This window comes from Seriola lalandi, unplaced genomic scaffold, assembly GCF_002814215.2.
Source record: "Seriola lalandi dorsalis isolate HSWRI2012SDOR001 ecotype SW California unplaced genomic scaffold, Sedor1 jcf7180002054476, whole genome shotgun sequence".
In the NCBI taxonomy this organism is placed as follows: domain Eukaryota; kingdom Metazoa; phylum Chordata; class Actinopteri; order Carangiformes; family Carangidae; genus Seriola; species Seriola lalandi.
In genome coordinates this window covers 704,392-719,868 of record NW_019525029.1, presented here as the reverse complement: position 1 = coordinate 719,868, position 15,477 = coordinate 704,392, and the positions used below count along the sequence as shown (strand labels likewise).

General features: G+C 41.9%; 2 protein-coding genes across 2 annotated transcripts in view; both read right to left on the bottom strand.

Annotated features, from left to right (window-relative positions):
• The window catches only part of elmo1 (engulfment and cell motility 1 (ced-12 homolog, C. elegans)), a 98,662-nt gene extending 92,856 nt beyond the window's left edge, over positions 1-5,806 (bottom strand). The window contains exon 1 of the mRNA XM_023412129.2: positions 5,681-5,806. The gene's annotated coding sequence lies outside the window, so the exon portion shown is untranslated. The remainder of the gene's footprint in view (positions 1-5,680) is intronic.
• A 3,448-nt stretch (positions 5,807-9,254) lies between these two features.
• rp9 (RP9 pre-mRNA splicing factor) lies at positions 9,255-15,446 on the bottom strand. The gene is made up of 6 exons (XM_023412075.1): positions 15,145-15,446; positions 14,881-14,911; positions 14,611-14,740; positions 12,699-12,790; positions 12,146-12,207; positions 9,255-10,303 (listed from the first exon to the last, which is right to left on the bottom strand). Exons 1-6 carry the CDS (start codon positions 15,288-15,290, stop codon positions 10,078-10,080), a joined length of 687 nt encoding a protein of 228 aa, XP_023267843.1. The 5' UTR covers positions 15,291-15,446; the 3' UTR covers positions 9,255-10,077.
• Between the last annotated feature and the right edge of the window lie 31 nt (positions 15,447-15,477).

The following is a 15,477-nucleotide window of genomic DNA, read 5'->3' as shown; positions in this document are numbered from 1 at the left end:
TTTGCTACTTTAATGTAGGTGAAGCAGTGAATCATCTAATTTCCTAATTGGGTTTTCATCTGTATATCGTGCAGCATGTGTGCAGGATTTATCTGTTCAGTTATTATTATATCAATTATTGTTTAATGGAAACAAACAAATATTCTGTGACATTTTAATTTTTTTTTTTTTTTCAAACAGCAAGCATGCTAAAGCACAACACAAAAGGATATGACACCTCCTGCCTGCCCTTATAATCTGATACACATCATTTGAGTTTCGATAAGTGATTGGGTCACACTTTATAAGCTTCCAGTGTGATACAAAGGGAGAAAAATTACAAATAGCACTGCGGCAATGTAGTGATGAAGTGCTTGAAAAAGAACACACACATACACATGCACACGCACGCACATAAACACACACAAAGTTCATAAAAATCTCTCTCGACTTCTTCCGTGGATCTAAGATCAAACAGAAAACTCATTACCACATCAGACAAAAACTTCCATGAACTAATGGTTCAACATTTCTGTAGATACCAAAAGTCAAGTGCACACTTTGGGGAGAGCAATACAGGAAACTAGGGCACCTCCATTGACTCACACTCACGTTAAGACAGTAATGGGTGAGACTGTCTGGGGAAGTACACATCATAGAATCTCATGGGGATTCACACTCACACCTCTGATCCCCGTCCAAGCCACTGAGATCATGGAGGGAATTAGCAACAACCCACGTATGTGATGATTGATCATTGGTAGACCACCAGATCATGTTTTCATGAGCAGGGGGAAAGAGGAAAAATAGCAACGGACGGATGCACGGATGGAGTGATGGACAGGCCCCTTGCCAGCATGACAGCAGTTATCTGAATATAAACAGTGACGGGGATCAAGTGATGACCCATACTATTACACACCACCTAAAGGGCTGAGACACACACAAACATGCATACAAACACACAGATACACATGCACAAGGGAAAAGCTATAATTAGGTTACAGCTTAAGAAAACCTGTGTTTAGCACCTGGGTCATACTGACGCACCAGCATGCAGCTACTGAAAATGATGCAGGCAAGCCTTGGAGGAAAATAGAAAACTGACACAGCAACAAACAGCAGCACTCAAATTCTGCAAATCTCTGCAGCACTTGTGCATACATGCCATAAATCATACCCTCTGTGATGTTAAAACTCATGACACATTCGCACAGTCCTACTACAACAGCTGCGTACAGCGTAGTAGACCCTAACACCCACTCACAAATGGACAATCTTTACAAAGTACGCACCTCTAAATGTAAAGTCGGCTCAAGCCTCTCACACAGCTGGAGTGGGGATCTACTGGGCAGACTGTGAGACTATCTGCCCATTTATCATATTGGGTCAGTAGGCTCAGAGGCTGAGAGGCTCTTAGCTTAGAGATGCTAAATACCACAAACACACAGATTCACACAGAGCAGGAGAGAAAGCTAACCTCTCACTCAATATTTACAGAGCTCTGCGGCAGTTCCACAGCTGGAATGCAGCGGGCAGAGGGAGCACGCAGAGGGAACCGTATCAGTTTCTGGGTCATCTAGGGCTCCTTCACTCCGCATAAAGTCTAGACTTGGACTGAAAAACACGCCCGCGGATGCTCACCGCTTAAACTGATTCATATTCTAAGAATGGTTGGACTGTGCCTGAGGAACAAAACATATACACTTATAGAAGCAAAGGGTGAAAGGTTGCAGTGCATTCATGAGTGTATTCCCTTACGCAACCGCTAAGAGATCACAGTTCGTCATAAAACACTAAGTTTCTCCATCAGTTTATCTTGTTTATTGCATTTTTACTGCAAGTCAAGGAGCTGCTTGGCTCTGAATTTAGCCAGCAGCAACAATCAGGGAGCTAAAGAGCAGAACATGACAGTCGTGCCTATGAGATCTCTTCTCACCCACCTATGTCTGTCTGGCTGTCTGGCACCTTCCCATCGCACCTACAGTACCTGCCTGCTGTTTTAATTAATTTCATACCGCAGGGAGCAATTATGCAAGGCAACATTCATCTCATTTGAAACCGCAAATTAATCTAACCTCAAGCTACAGAAGGACAGACGTACCAGTGTGTAGCGCAAGCAAGAATACCAGTGCTTAAAAATGGCAAGGCGTTTTTTTTCCGCAAGCATTGTCAATGGCAGAAAAAAAAAAAAAAAAAAAGACATAAAAAGTGACAGAGAGATGACAGGAAACTTTTCGGTCCTGACGTTTTTTGGTGTCACTTGAATGCCACAATCCTGAGCTTTTAGGAGAAAATTGGGGGAAATGGGTTCATTAAGATGGACAGATAGCAGGCCAGGCATACATCAAGGAGAAAACAATTTACATACCTCCATTTCCCTTAGGGAGCGAGAATAGAAAGCGAGAAAACTAGATGGGGGGGGGGGGGGGGGGGGGGGGTGCAGCAATGTGAGAGTGAGCAAAATGAGAAGAAAGTGCAAGAGATGGGGATAGAGGGAAGGTGAAATGAGAGAGACAGTACGATAGCATGCCTGAGAAAGCAAGTGTAAGAGAGTAAGCTAATGAGAGAAAGATAACAAGCTGCGGGGGGAGAGGAGGAGGGGGGGGGCTGACAGGCGAGAGGAGGGAGAAACGCAGCTCAGAAATTGGCAAGGTTGCACTTCAGGAGGTGGTGAGAGGATGCCAAACAGTAGGCAGTGTCAAACAGATACAAACCAGGATCTCGTATGTGATGCAACTCAATAAGCGAGGGCAGGCACCCATCCTCTCCCAGAGAGTACTCCAACCTGCCTCTTTCCACTAATCTGATTTTCTGGATTATGTTTCAGTATTTAAAACAAAAGACCAAAGCGCTCAAGTTGAATTCTGTCAGTTTATTTGGCGCATGAGTTGTGGTGCAAAATGAGGCTGCCGTATTTTACCTTCTCACTTTTCATTCATTCTTGTGTTGCAACACTTAATTTCTCTCGCTGATTTTTAAGACCCTGTAGGGATGAAGAAATATTTATTTGGCCAAGCCTGCTAACAAGAAAAGGAGGTTTTTGCTAGGGCTAATAAAACTAGGTTTCGCATGTGTGTGCATTCTTTTTGACATATAGGTCCCTCAGGTGGCTTTAAAACTGAAATATTATCCTTCTGGCACACTTCACTTCTTGACTGGACGGCTACTGGCCGAAGCTGAACACGCACACTGAACTTCACATACCAGTTTAATGGGAGAGTGCACTGAAGTTACCGGATTGTTCCAAAGTATGAGATGAAAATTGTCGTTCCTTGACTGCTAAAGCTTTGCCAGACCTGAATCTAAAACCAAACATCAATCTCTAAACCCACGGTCAACCACAGTCTCACAGTGAAGTATTCTGCAGGAGACACAGAGGCCAATTCCTCACAATGCATCACAAAATCTCCCAGCTTAAGGTTGTCTCCGTGAAAGAAACTCAGATTTTACATCTATATCCTCATGGAGAACTACAGCAAGGAAAAACCAGAGAATAACCTCTAACTTTCCTCCTCTATGATGCTCTCAGAGAGGCTCTTGAAACCAAAACTGCCACACTAAACATCCCTTGTCCTCAAGCTCTTGAGAACTACCCGAGTCTGTCTGTCTGTGTCTGAGACATGGCAACACATTCCCGTGCTTCTGGATCTAGGTTATGTTTGTCTGTGTTTGTTGCTAAGTTGACACGATCACACCGGCAAGCGTGCGGCTCCATCACAACGGGGACATCTCTGGTGGGTAGCAGGGCATGTAAATGGGCTCTCACTCTATCAGAAGTCGCCTGGAGGGAGAGGGTTAGGGGCCGAGAGAAGAAGACAGCGTAGCACTTGCACGGCACCACAACTGATGTTGTTGATGCTGTTGAGGTCTATCGCCGGCTACTGAGAGGTGAGAGGAGCAGAGGTTCCCAGCGTAGGGTCCACAGACAACCAGGGGCCCTTTAAGGACCACTGTGGGACTAATGGTGGGTCTAATTAGTTTCAGTTAGTCAATTTTTAGTCCGACGTCCTCCACCTTAAAATGAATGGTACCATTCATTCATTTATTAGCTGAACTGCGTATCCTTGTAGGGCCATGGGTGGGCTGGATCTAATCCCAACTGACAGTGGATCTGTAGCTTCACATCTAAATGTACAAGACATGGTGATTTTATATGGTTCAATTTTATAGTTTATATTTGTACTACTGCCACAAAGAGTGGCCGAATTTAAAGCTTCAACCATTTATTTGTCACTTTTATCCAAAGATTTTGAATGTTCATTTACTAACTAGTTTTCACATTCTTTCAACCACAGCATGAAGCGTTGTGACTCATCTGGTCCTGTCAGAGCTGGTAGGTTACTGAGGCAATACAAATCATGTTTACGCATGTTTATTCTCCTCCTGGACACAAAAATGTGGATCCATTTCTTTGAAACAAATCAAAATTCATCGTTTTTCACTTAGCTGAGCTGCTCCACAATCTTTGCACATACACCCTGGTTACTGCAGAGGCACCCCCTGGGGTACAAGCACTTCTGGTCAGGAATCGCTGATCCACAGTATGTATAAACATTTTAGGATTCTGTTAAAATAGAAACAACAAAACCTGTGCAGGAAAAGGCTACCTGGGGCAAAATCTTTTCAAAGAAGTCCATTGTTGTCTAATCCAGATCTTTCATACCTGGGAGTTATGAGATTGCAAGATATTTCTGAGGGGTTGTGCAACATTAGTTTACTTTGGTTAACTGGTGTCAAGCCAAAGACACATTCAGCCTGTGTTGAAAGTTAGAATAGCTTCATTTTAAGTAGTTAAACTAATCTAATGCACATGAATTAGGGGTTACATAGAAAGTTGGAAACCTCTCGATGTACAGATTGGATTGAAGAAAAGATGTGTGACCACTGATAAGTGACTAGACTACCAGATTATAATGCATCTACATATCTTTGTTTTGCATCTTATGGAAGAGAGTAAAGAGCGTTAACATGCATCAGTCTTCTCCTCTCCTCTGCTAATCACACAGGCCCCACGTTGTGGCCACAATGCTGGGCTGGAGTTACACCCCGCACACCATTAACGCAGCTCTTTAATTAGCAATACTTGAAGAGAGAGAGAGAGAGAGAGAGAGGGGGGGGGGCGGCGGCATCTATAAACGCACCACTTTTTGCATCAAGCCAACAACATGCACTGAACAAACAAGCCGGGGAGCAGCAGCCTCGGCTTCTTCACGGCAAATCTGCTGCAAACACACAACTTGCAGCTTAAACCAGCGTTTGTTTTAGAAACCCAGATCTTCAAAAAAAAAAAGGAGGGGGGGCAGAATTAATTTCCAGGCGTTTTCACCGCATTTCAATGTGTCTGTTTGTGTGTGTGTGTGTGTGAGAGAGAGAGAAAGAGACAGAGAGAGCGGAGCGATGCTTTTTTATCAGACATGCATGTCAATAACAGAAGAACAGCGCCCAAAGCCGCTATAAGGCCACTTCACAAAGTAAAAGACAAGGCAGGGGAGATGTGGAGAAGCCGGAGAGACACACACACACACAGCGTTATCTCGCCACAGTGGCACAGACACACAAGAGGCTTAGCGAACCCCAAACAACCGTGAAGCCTCAACATCTCGCACAAAAACGCGAAGGAAGTGAAGCTGCAAGACTCCCTCAACACTCAACATTTCTGCAAGAAGGAGAAGAAGAAGAAAAACGTGCTTTGACAAACCTGCTGAAGCGAGGACACTTCTTCCACTAAAGCGCTGATGTCCGGAGTTTGTGTGTGAGTGTGAGTGTGTGTGTGTGTATGTGTGTGTTGTGAGTGAGAGTGTGTCACTCTGTGGTGTTTTCTCTCTCCCTCCCTCTCTCTCTCTCTCTCTCTCTCTCTCTCCTCTGCCGTAGAGATAGCGCTGATGTTTCCACTTCCTCTTTTCTTCTGCCGTCTGCTGGCTGGCTTGGTGATGCCAGACGGCGAGTGTATATGTATGTATTTGTGCGTGCGTGCATGTATGTATTTGTGCGTGCGTGCGTGTTTGTGTTTGTGTGTGTGTGAATGCCTGCGAGCAGAGCTGCTCTGAGTCACCGGTTAATGAGGGGACTGTGACATTAAAAGTCAGGAGGCTACTTTTATCATGGCCTGTCTGACGTTTAGTGTCTCGTTTCTCACTGTAAATTCAATTTTAAAATTAAAATCACTTTTACTGTCCTGAGAATTTAATTTAAGGATGACAAGAGAATTTGACTTAGGTGAATATGTGTGTTTATATTTCGTGAGCTGTTAGTGATAAGTGAAGTTGACATTTTTGTCAAGTTGACAAAATTTACAATTCAAAATGTCCTGCAATCAGAACCGGGTTAGAGTGAGTCACCCTGCCCCCTGATGTCCAGCACAGACACATGTTGGTTGATTAGCTCTTAACATATGAGAATTGGTTGGTTCCTATGTCTGCATTTCCTAAAGTTTTTAGAAGTCTTTCAAAAACACTTAAATCATTCTGTTACATATGTACTTCATTAATATATATTATAGTATAGTCTAAAGGTTAAATATGTGGTGACTGAGCAAACAAACTAAATTAGCACAAAATACCTCAATTTTGATTCAAACAAACAAAAAACTGTTATTTCACCAAATACAGATTCTTTGATGCATAGCTGAGTTTAAAAAGTAGATGGTAATATTAAAATGGTACAAGTGAGTCCTGAGCTCCCCAAGTGGATCGTAGCGTTTTCTACACTGTCTCAGCAAATGCAAATAAGTGAATAAAGGGGATTTCCACTAAATTATATCTGAACAAACAAACTGAGGATGACACACGTCTTTTCTCTCCATGATGGGTGACACAAAAGCGCCGCTGCCTCCAATCTTGCAGGAGGGGAAGGCAAACAGGAACAAAGATTTCAATAATTCATGGTTATTGAACTCTCTGCAACTCCACACACACACACACACACACACACACACAACTGTCTGGAAGGTGCGATTATGACCCTTCTTATGTTGCATTATGTTGGGAACCATTTTGACATAGCTCAGCAGTGGCCCAACACAACACAATGCTATACAGTGGTTTCATTAGATTTCATTGATACAGGACAGACTGTAGGGCTGCATCACAGACGACAGCAGCTCTGAGCCACATGCGGCCACTTCCCTTTAATTTTGTCAGTGATTACAGACTGATTCTCATATTAAAGCCAGGGTATGTGTTTGTGAGTGGAAGACAGAGGGAGAATAGTGTACAGCAGACAGTCCTGCAGCTCATCCTTGTCTCCACTCAGCAGGAGCAGCAGGAGGAGGATTAATACAGGAGCCCTGTCTGTCCCGATAAATAATCTGAAGCGACACATCCAGCAGAAATCTCTCTCTCTCTGTGGAAAACACAGGATACAGAACTCCGCCTATTTAAATGACAGTTAAATTGTTAATTTGACTGCATGGACTGGCTGTGAAGGTAGGCAGAAAAAAAAACCCCCAAAATATCAGAAAAACAAACTGAATATTCTACTCAGTCTGACAATTTAGTGAAGCAGGGCACAAGTGTTTTCAGGAGGCTTGGGTACAAGATGACATTTTGAAATGCACAGATTTGGGTCAAATACTAATGTCAAATCATTCTTTGTTTGTTTGTTTGTGGTTTAAACATCAACTATTCAAATGGTTTATAATAAATTCCAGACACCTCTTTAGTGTTTACTCCTGATTTATAATTGCACTTCTTTTTCCTTATCAGAGAAGACCTGAAAATAAGCAAAACAATTAATTTATTCCTCAGTTCAATTGTTGTCATTGAGTTATGGTAACTTTCGCATCCGTGACTTCAGCTTCATTGAGATGGAGATGTCAGAGCGCTCGTAGAGGATGTAATCCTTTTATGCGAGACAGCAAAGAGACAGTGCGATGGTTTTAAGCCAGTCCATGTGGTTTAAAAGAACTGCATGATGCTGTCAGTAAAGTGCAGACTCACAATGCACCTCTGCATCCAATAAAATAAAATGCAGAGTCACACTTGTTTCTTGTTCTGCATCTTGCAAGGTAAGACTTGAATAAGTTTCTTTTGTATACGTACTTCAGTTGGTACTTTTACCTGCGTGTGTAACCTGCTCAAAGCTGGACACATCCTGTTTCACAACTACTGGCCGAACCTCTACCCGATGAGCTCACATACTCAAAGCAAAAAGAGAAAAGCCTTGTTACTGCTTCTTTCTCATCTGGCAAACATGATTATTATTCATGAGTTAAGTGCAGAGCTCCGGTCGTAACAATTTAATTATCTCCTTTTTCAGCAAATATGTTAGGCCTCTAATACAACCAGCACAATCAGTCTGGCCCGGCACTCAATCTGACCTGTCCCTTGTCCAAGAAGACAGAGTGCTTCAATAAAGACTCCGCTGAACAAATTCTCTCTACGTGGCACAACCTCCCTCTGAGCTGCTTCTGTGACTGAATCTCATCTGGGAGATTCATTGTTCTACTCACAGAGAGAGAGAAAAAGTCAACGTGGAACAGACTGTTTCAATGAAGCTGATTTAGCTTTGGTTACTGGTCCAAGCAGCAGGGAAAGGCTGGACAGAAAGGAAAGAGAGGAGAGGGGGAAGAGAGAAGAAACAAAATGATGCTCTCACTCAGAACTATAATGCTTTCATAGCCTTATAATCTGTCAGTCTTTGTTGCGATTGTAATTTCTCACACAAACACATACACTCCCCACAGCTTTTGAGCTTCTCAGAAAGCCCAAGACACAAATCTAAATGGATATCTAGTCTGCTTGTTCCCTGTAGGTCTACTGTAATTGTCTCTCTATCAGGGTCATTAGGAAGAGGGAATGTTTCTAGTTCATTTCCACAGGGATTCCTTCTCAAAATGTTCTGCTTACGAAGGAAAGAGGCGCCAGACTTCCTCAAATGCGACCCAAAGGGCAGGTGTTGTGTTGTGTGAAGCAGCTACCACGCCTCTGCTAGCTTTTTATGTAAGGCAGTTCTGCGGTTGGACATTTGATTGAGTTGTTGATGGTAGCTCAGCTCAGCGAGGGAGGATCGCTCTGCATTGTGAACGTTACAGACTGTGAAATGACTTTTGAGAAACACTCTCTGAAGTATCCTCAGACTGCGAGTGGGCCAAGATCAAAGGAAAGATGTTATTCGGCACTTAGGGAGGTCACCACAGTTCTGTGCCGTGTACTTTATAATGATCAGACTTCATTGTGAGGAGGTTTGCTGTACTGTCCTCTAAAGATCAAGTTGTTATCGACATGAAAAATAGTGCCATACCCATTAAATCAAGGCCCAAACGATAAACAGTGTTGTTTTTGCAGCCCAAACTTGGGTAAACATTGGAGAAAAAGAGCCATCTTTATTCACAGAATATGGGAACACATTAACATACATTCTTTCCCCATCTATGTGGCTTTTTGAGAGAGAAAAAAAAAAAAAAGCAAATAAGCATTTTCCAACCTCAAATCATTCCAAATATTTATGTATAGTCACAAGCGTTTTGGCTTCTGTGGAAAACAAATTCTAACTGCACTCCAATGTTTAATTTAGACTTTTTTTTTTCCACCTCTCTGCGTTTAACACACTCTACAATCAAAGTATTTAATACCAGCGAGATGGCAAGGATAAAAAAAAAAAAAAATATGGTGGAAAATACAATCTCTTAATGACACACTATTTGCTGACATGCTATCTTATTAGATTCCATAAAAGAACATTATCTCTTACACCAAAGGGCTCAATTCATATCCCCTCAGATTCATTACCCACGCAGCTAATGCTGTTTGACACACATATGCACCAAGGCACACGTACGCACACTTAACTTAAGCAGCTATTCCATATGACTCTTTGCTGTATGATCTAGCAGAGAGGATGTAAATGCAAGTTGTCACCCTGCAGCAAATAAGACGGCTGGGAGAAGTCATGCGCAGTGGATGTACAGTCTTAAGAGTTTCACCCTGCAGAGAGAAGGCTTAAGGAGATCTCCAGAGTGCAGTTCATACTGGTTCATTCTGCAGAACACATTTCACTACTGTGTAAGATCTACCTTTGCTGCTACTTCATTCACAGTCTCTTCCTACGTTTAAAGCACGTAATTTATGAGTACATACATTGGCATGTTCCAAACACTCAATCTGAATCTGAGTGGGCACTGGTTTTGGAGGACTTGTGCTTTCGCTTCCTCTTTCTCTTCTTCTTATCTTTCTTCTTTTTGTCCTTCCTCTTTTTCCGCTTCTTGCTACGATGGTGGTCAGAGGAGGAGGAGGAGGAAGAAGAAGAGGAGGAGCTGTCGGTGTCAGAGGAGGAAGAGGAGGAGGAGGTGGTGTCCTGGAGCAGCTGCTGCAGCTGCTGGATCCTAGAAACAGGAAGGGCAGGGAGGAGAGGAAGGAAGGATTAGAGTGCAGGGGGAAAAACACAACTGATGCAAACTTGGATGTGTGGGTTGGCAAGCATTTGAAGTGTCCTTGAATAAGTCACTGTCTTTGTCCCAGTACCAACGTTTTCCAGACTGTGGAGTTCGCCACATGTCTACTTGTGTTACATATTTCCAATAATTGCCAATAGTACCTGTGAAAGCTGCAGGTGTGCGGCTAGGACATGCCTGGATAATGAGGTCACCCTGTCACTTAAATATAAGGCTCAAGCTCAGATTGCCTTCTAAAACTTTTGTACTAACAAGTACTATCAAAGTAGGAACAACCACTGCTGCTTTTCTTTCACTTTCACCAAAGGAGATATACAGTGATTTCACAGTCATTAAATCAGATTAACATCATCATTGATCACTGGTGCAAACACAACTGAACCTTCTCATTCTGTGTTGTGTTGTGTTGACCGGCCAGGGGACAAGTCAGAAGTAAAAGGTAGTTACTAAAACATCTGGTGAACAGCACAAGAAACTGCTCACTAACTAGGTCAGATGAATATATCTACTTGTCACAACCAAATATGGTTCAGGAAGGAAGATTACAACATCAACTCATCACAGAATTGGGAAAAATGCACCACACAGCTCAAAGAAAAATAAAGCATTTGTCAAAAAGGAAGTGGAGAAAAAAAACAGACTCAGCCATGAAAACATTGTCTCTTGAGAAAAAGACCGACATGCTCTTGTTAAATGTCCATCAGGCCTCGTTACGGTGGGTAAGATCACACGGAGCAGAATGACCATCTGATGCCACGCTACTCCTTAGGGCACACCTCTAGTCCTCAAAGTGAAGTCCATCATGAAAGCACTCAGTGACCTACAGATTGATCTCTAAAGAAAACTCACTTCTGTCAGCTCCAACGCTTCTGTCTCCTCAAATGCACTATTTAAAGAAAAGGTTAAATTCCTGTACACTGGTGGTTCTGTCATGTACCTCCATCTGGCATCAAATTCACAATGTCAAAAAGCACATCTTTATATAAAAGCCACATACTGTAACAACTAATCAAATGGAATGAGGCAATGAGGATGTAATGAGACAACCAATATATGTCAAAATGTGTTGAATAAAAATGAAAATAATAGAAACTGAAAGACAAAAATGTAGAAAAGATTAGATGACCATTGCAAAATGAGCCATTCTGGGGATGCAGGTCAGAAAATAACCAGCCCTTAGATGTATTTATTACTCAGCACTTCGTGATAGGAGGCTAGGATCTCAAGCACAACTTGAGACAATACTGTCCGTGAAATTGGAAATGGCAATTGGTGGATATGTTTCACTTCCCTTTCAAAGATGATGCCACCATTAATGTAGCACAGACACTACAGAGGCTTCAAAGACTGAGACTTCAAAACTGGCCTTTGAATAACCTTTTTGTAGTGCATTCAAAAACACACACAATACACGACACAACACTCTGCATGTACGTACACACACACACACACACACAGCAGTGAGACTTCATAGGGAACAAACCTCAAATTCAAACATCCTGGTGTCAAACATTATTTGCAAGGAACTGGCGCAGAGAACCAGCCACCATGAGAGAATTTCTAGGTCATCTGAGATTGTCCCACTCCTCTGAGGGAAAACAGTCAAAAACTGCAAAAACTATGATCTCATTGTCTGAGTGCAGCCTCAAAAGTGGCTTTTGTGTGTTAGTTTGGACTATTTTAAATCTGACTCTTATTCAGGTAAATAACAGAAAAAGGACATAAACACTTGAGAAGTTTAAACGAGTCAAGAAAAAAAAAGAATGTATGTACCTGGTTTCTTTTTCATTTCTTTTGTTTTCCCGTATTATGTCATACATTGGGTCTTCATGAGCCTAAAAGAATAAAACACAATTTGTAATTAACCTTCCATGAAGAAGGGACATAAAAATCAAATTGACTTACAATAAGAGATGCTGTTATTCATGTTAGATCCAGGAAATGATCCCAGCACATGTCAACCATTGTATTGTTTTACTGTCAGGTCAGCAATTTTTAAAAACCTCCAAGTGACAATACAAGCTAGGAAAATATGAAACTGTTGCATTTATGGTAATCATTGCAGAGGCTGTGTGCTCCTGCAGTAGGCATTGTTCCACTATAGGCACACAATGGAACAGGCTGTGTGAGGAAGTCTGCTGCCCACATGTTCCTCGGTGTAAACTAAACGTGACCCAACCGTGTTGTTAACCTCCACCCAGGTCTCAGACACAGACTGTCAGTCGCACCTTGCCATGACCCAGCCTACACTGTTTTGACCATCATTTCAAAAGTTCTCAAAATATATAAGGGTGGGGCATTTTTTGTGAAGAGCTACCAAACTCACCACTCTGAACTGTTCCAGTTTCTGGTTGCCTTTGATGAAGAAAGGACACTCCCTGTCTCCTGTCCTGTGACCGTAGCGCTTGCATCTCCAACCTGAAAAAAAAAACAAATAAACAAACAAATATCAATGTGTCTACTGGGGGAAAAATGCCAGGTTCATGACTGCAGATTTACAATGAAACAGATTAAAAAATGCACATGAAAGTATATTCTTGACATTTTTAGCTCATTCTGAAGCTTTCAACAGAATCTCACAGCCTTCATTAGCAAACAGAGTACAATTAAGTTCAGTTGTCAAATACACGACCATACACAGACAGTATATACAAACATAAATAAATACAGTGTGAGCAAGGTTCGATACTATCTGACAAGTGAAAGATCTAGAAACAGAAAGTAAGTGAACCTGGAGTTAATATTATTTTGTCAAAGTAGGTAATATATTTTTTAAGAGGTTTTATTTACTGTAGTTTCTTTCTAATCTCCACAAAAACACATTCATCTGAGCAAAGAAACAAGTTTTCCTTTCCTTTGTGTGATTTAATAATAGCAACATAAGCAACTAGGAGTCACACACTCAAAGGTCCTGCTCATGTCGGGATGTGTTGGAAAACTTACGGCTCATTATCAAAGACAGAGCATCTGAAAATCATAGTCACTCCTTCCTCACTGAGAAGAAGTTTCAAAGAGTTTTAATATTCTACACTTTAAGTGGCAGTGTAGCTACCATGAATAACTTGGGAGTTTTTGTAAACCGAGACCACACAAATTCTGTTTATACTGTAAAAGCCGTGCGCAAAATTGTTTACTCAGTTCTTTTATGCCCATATCATTCACAATGAAGTGTCTCCGTTCCTCTAAACACGATGCCATATTCAAACATTTTCTCAAAGGATTAGGCTGAGCAAGTCATGCTCAGATTCTGCAGAACAAATGCCAACTTGTGGACAGGCCCAGAGTGTGTGCGTCTGCGTGTGTATGTGTGTGTGTGTGTGCTGACTCCTGAAGTCCCTGGCTGTTCACACAGCATGAAAATGAGTGGGACAAAGGAATGAATGGACACTGAACATAAAGACAGTCTTTGTCTGGCCATCAGGAGAGAAGGTAATCTCCTCAACACCATTATTAATCTTTAGTCTGTTATGTTCATCAGAAAAACATGATGTTCGCGATGTTAAATGTCAAGCTGTTGCAGTTATATTTATCATCTACGAAGACCGCTGCCCACTCATGATGGAGGTTTACTCCCACCTGCAGCTCTTGAGCCAGTAGTGCCACTGTTACTTCTACAACTAATATAAACTTGATTTGTACACAGGGTACACAGTTTCAGCAACAATGTCTAGAGTTCTAGTATTGAATTAAAGGTGTAGAACAGTTATGTAACCGTATACAAAATCATTCAAAGCCTTGAGTCCACATAATTGCCATCAATTTTAGACGTTTCCACGACTTGCAGACACCATGTGTGCGGTACAGTATTAAAAAAAAGCACATACATGGTTTACAGGAAAAAAATAAAGTGAAATTGAGTGAATTCAGAGCGAACAACAACAACACTGTCAAAAGGAATTTAAAGATTAAAAAAAAAAAATGAATAGTACCAAAAGATTAAAGACAAATGTGAGAATGCACTGAAGTGATGTCTTGACTACAGTGGTGCACTTGTCTATTATGACCCCTGCTCTGACAGCAAGTGGCTGTTTCATGACAAATATCCTTGAATTTTACAAAAGTGTTTCATTAAAGATGAGCTTCACCCCTGACATCAACTCTGCACGTCTGCAACTGTGTGAGATGTACCAGATGTTTGCGAAAATCCAGTTAAGTACTGAATCTTTGGGAGGAGCACGTTTTCGCCCTTTCAGTGCAAACCCAGGCGTACACTGCTGAAATAGTGTAGCTGTACTCACACTGCATCACCTTCACTTCTTTCCCCAGAGGCATCCACAGCCCCTTAGTGGGGGCATGTGCCAGGAAGCTCCGGGCTTCTTCATTTCCTGGTTCAGCAGGAATACAGTCCTCTGGTTTTTCCTCATTCTCCTGCAACAGCAACTGTCACTGTCACCACTTTTGGACATGCAGATAAAGAGCCACATGTATTAACACCAAGTCCAACACAATCTGTTTGTATAATTGTCTCCACATTCACCAGATGTCTTTCGTGTTTGTGTCAATATTACCTTTATGAGTCCCGGTGGAGGTTTCTCATAGCTGCGAGAAGGAAAGATGGCTGTTATACAAAAATTAATTCCCATGTTACTACAGAAGAAATATCTTATCTGACAACCCCATAATTTATCAAGCACAGTTGAAGCACATGTAACATTTGCATCGAAGTGGGTCACCTCAACTTACAACCAAAATAGCGGTAGATTAAGTCACATTTATAATTCATGCACAAGTTTGCAATCTTAAACAGAGAAGCTCTCATTAATATCACTCACAACGTCTCGACGTGTTTCAGTTTTTGGACTTCTTGGTTGAGTTTTTTCGATTGTGTCTTGAGTTTCTCCAAATCATGTTTAGATGTCTTGTGCCTCTTGTGGTCCCGTCTGTCCTCCTTCTCTCTTGTTCGCTTTCTATCCGACATTGTCCTGTTATCGAGGAACCGTGGCCCCGAAAAAACATTAATTTATAAATAATGCAGCATTCAGGGATAATTTTTTCACTGTTCAGAGAGAAACCCCGGCTAACGTGCTAACCAACTGCTAACTAGCAAACATTGCTGTGGAGCTGCTGCCTGTACTTCCTGTGCAGCCGGGTTGGTTAGTTAAAGT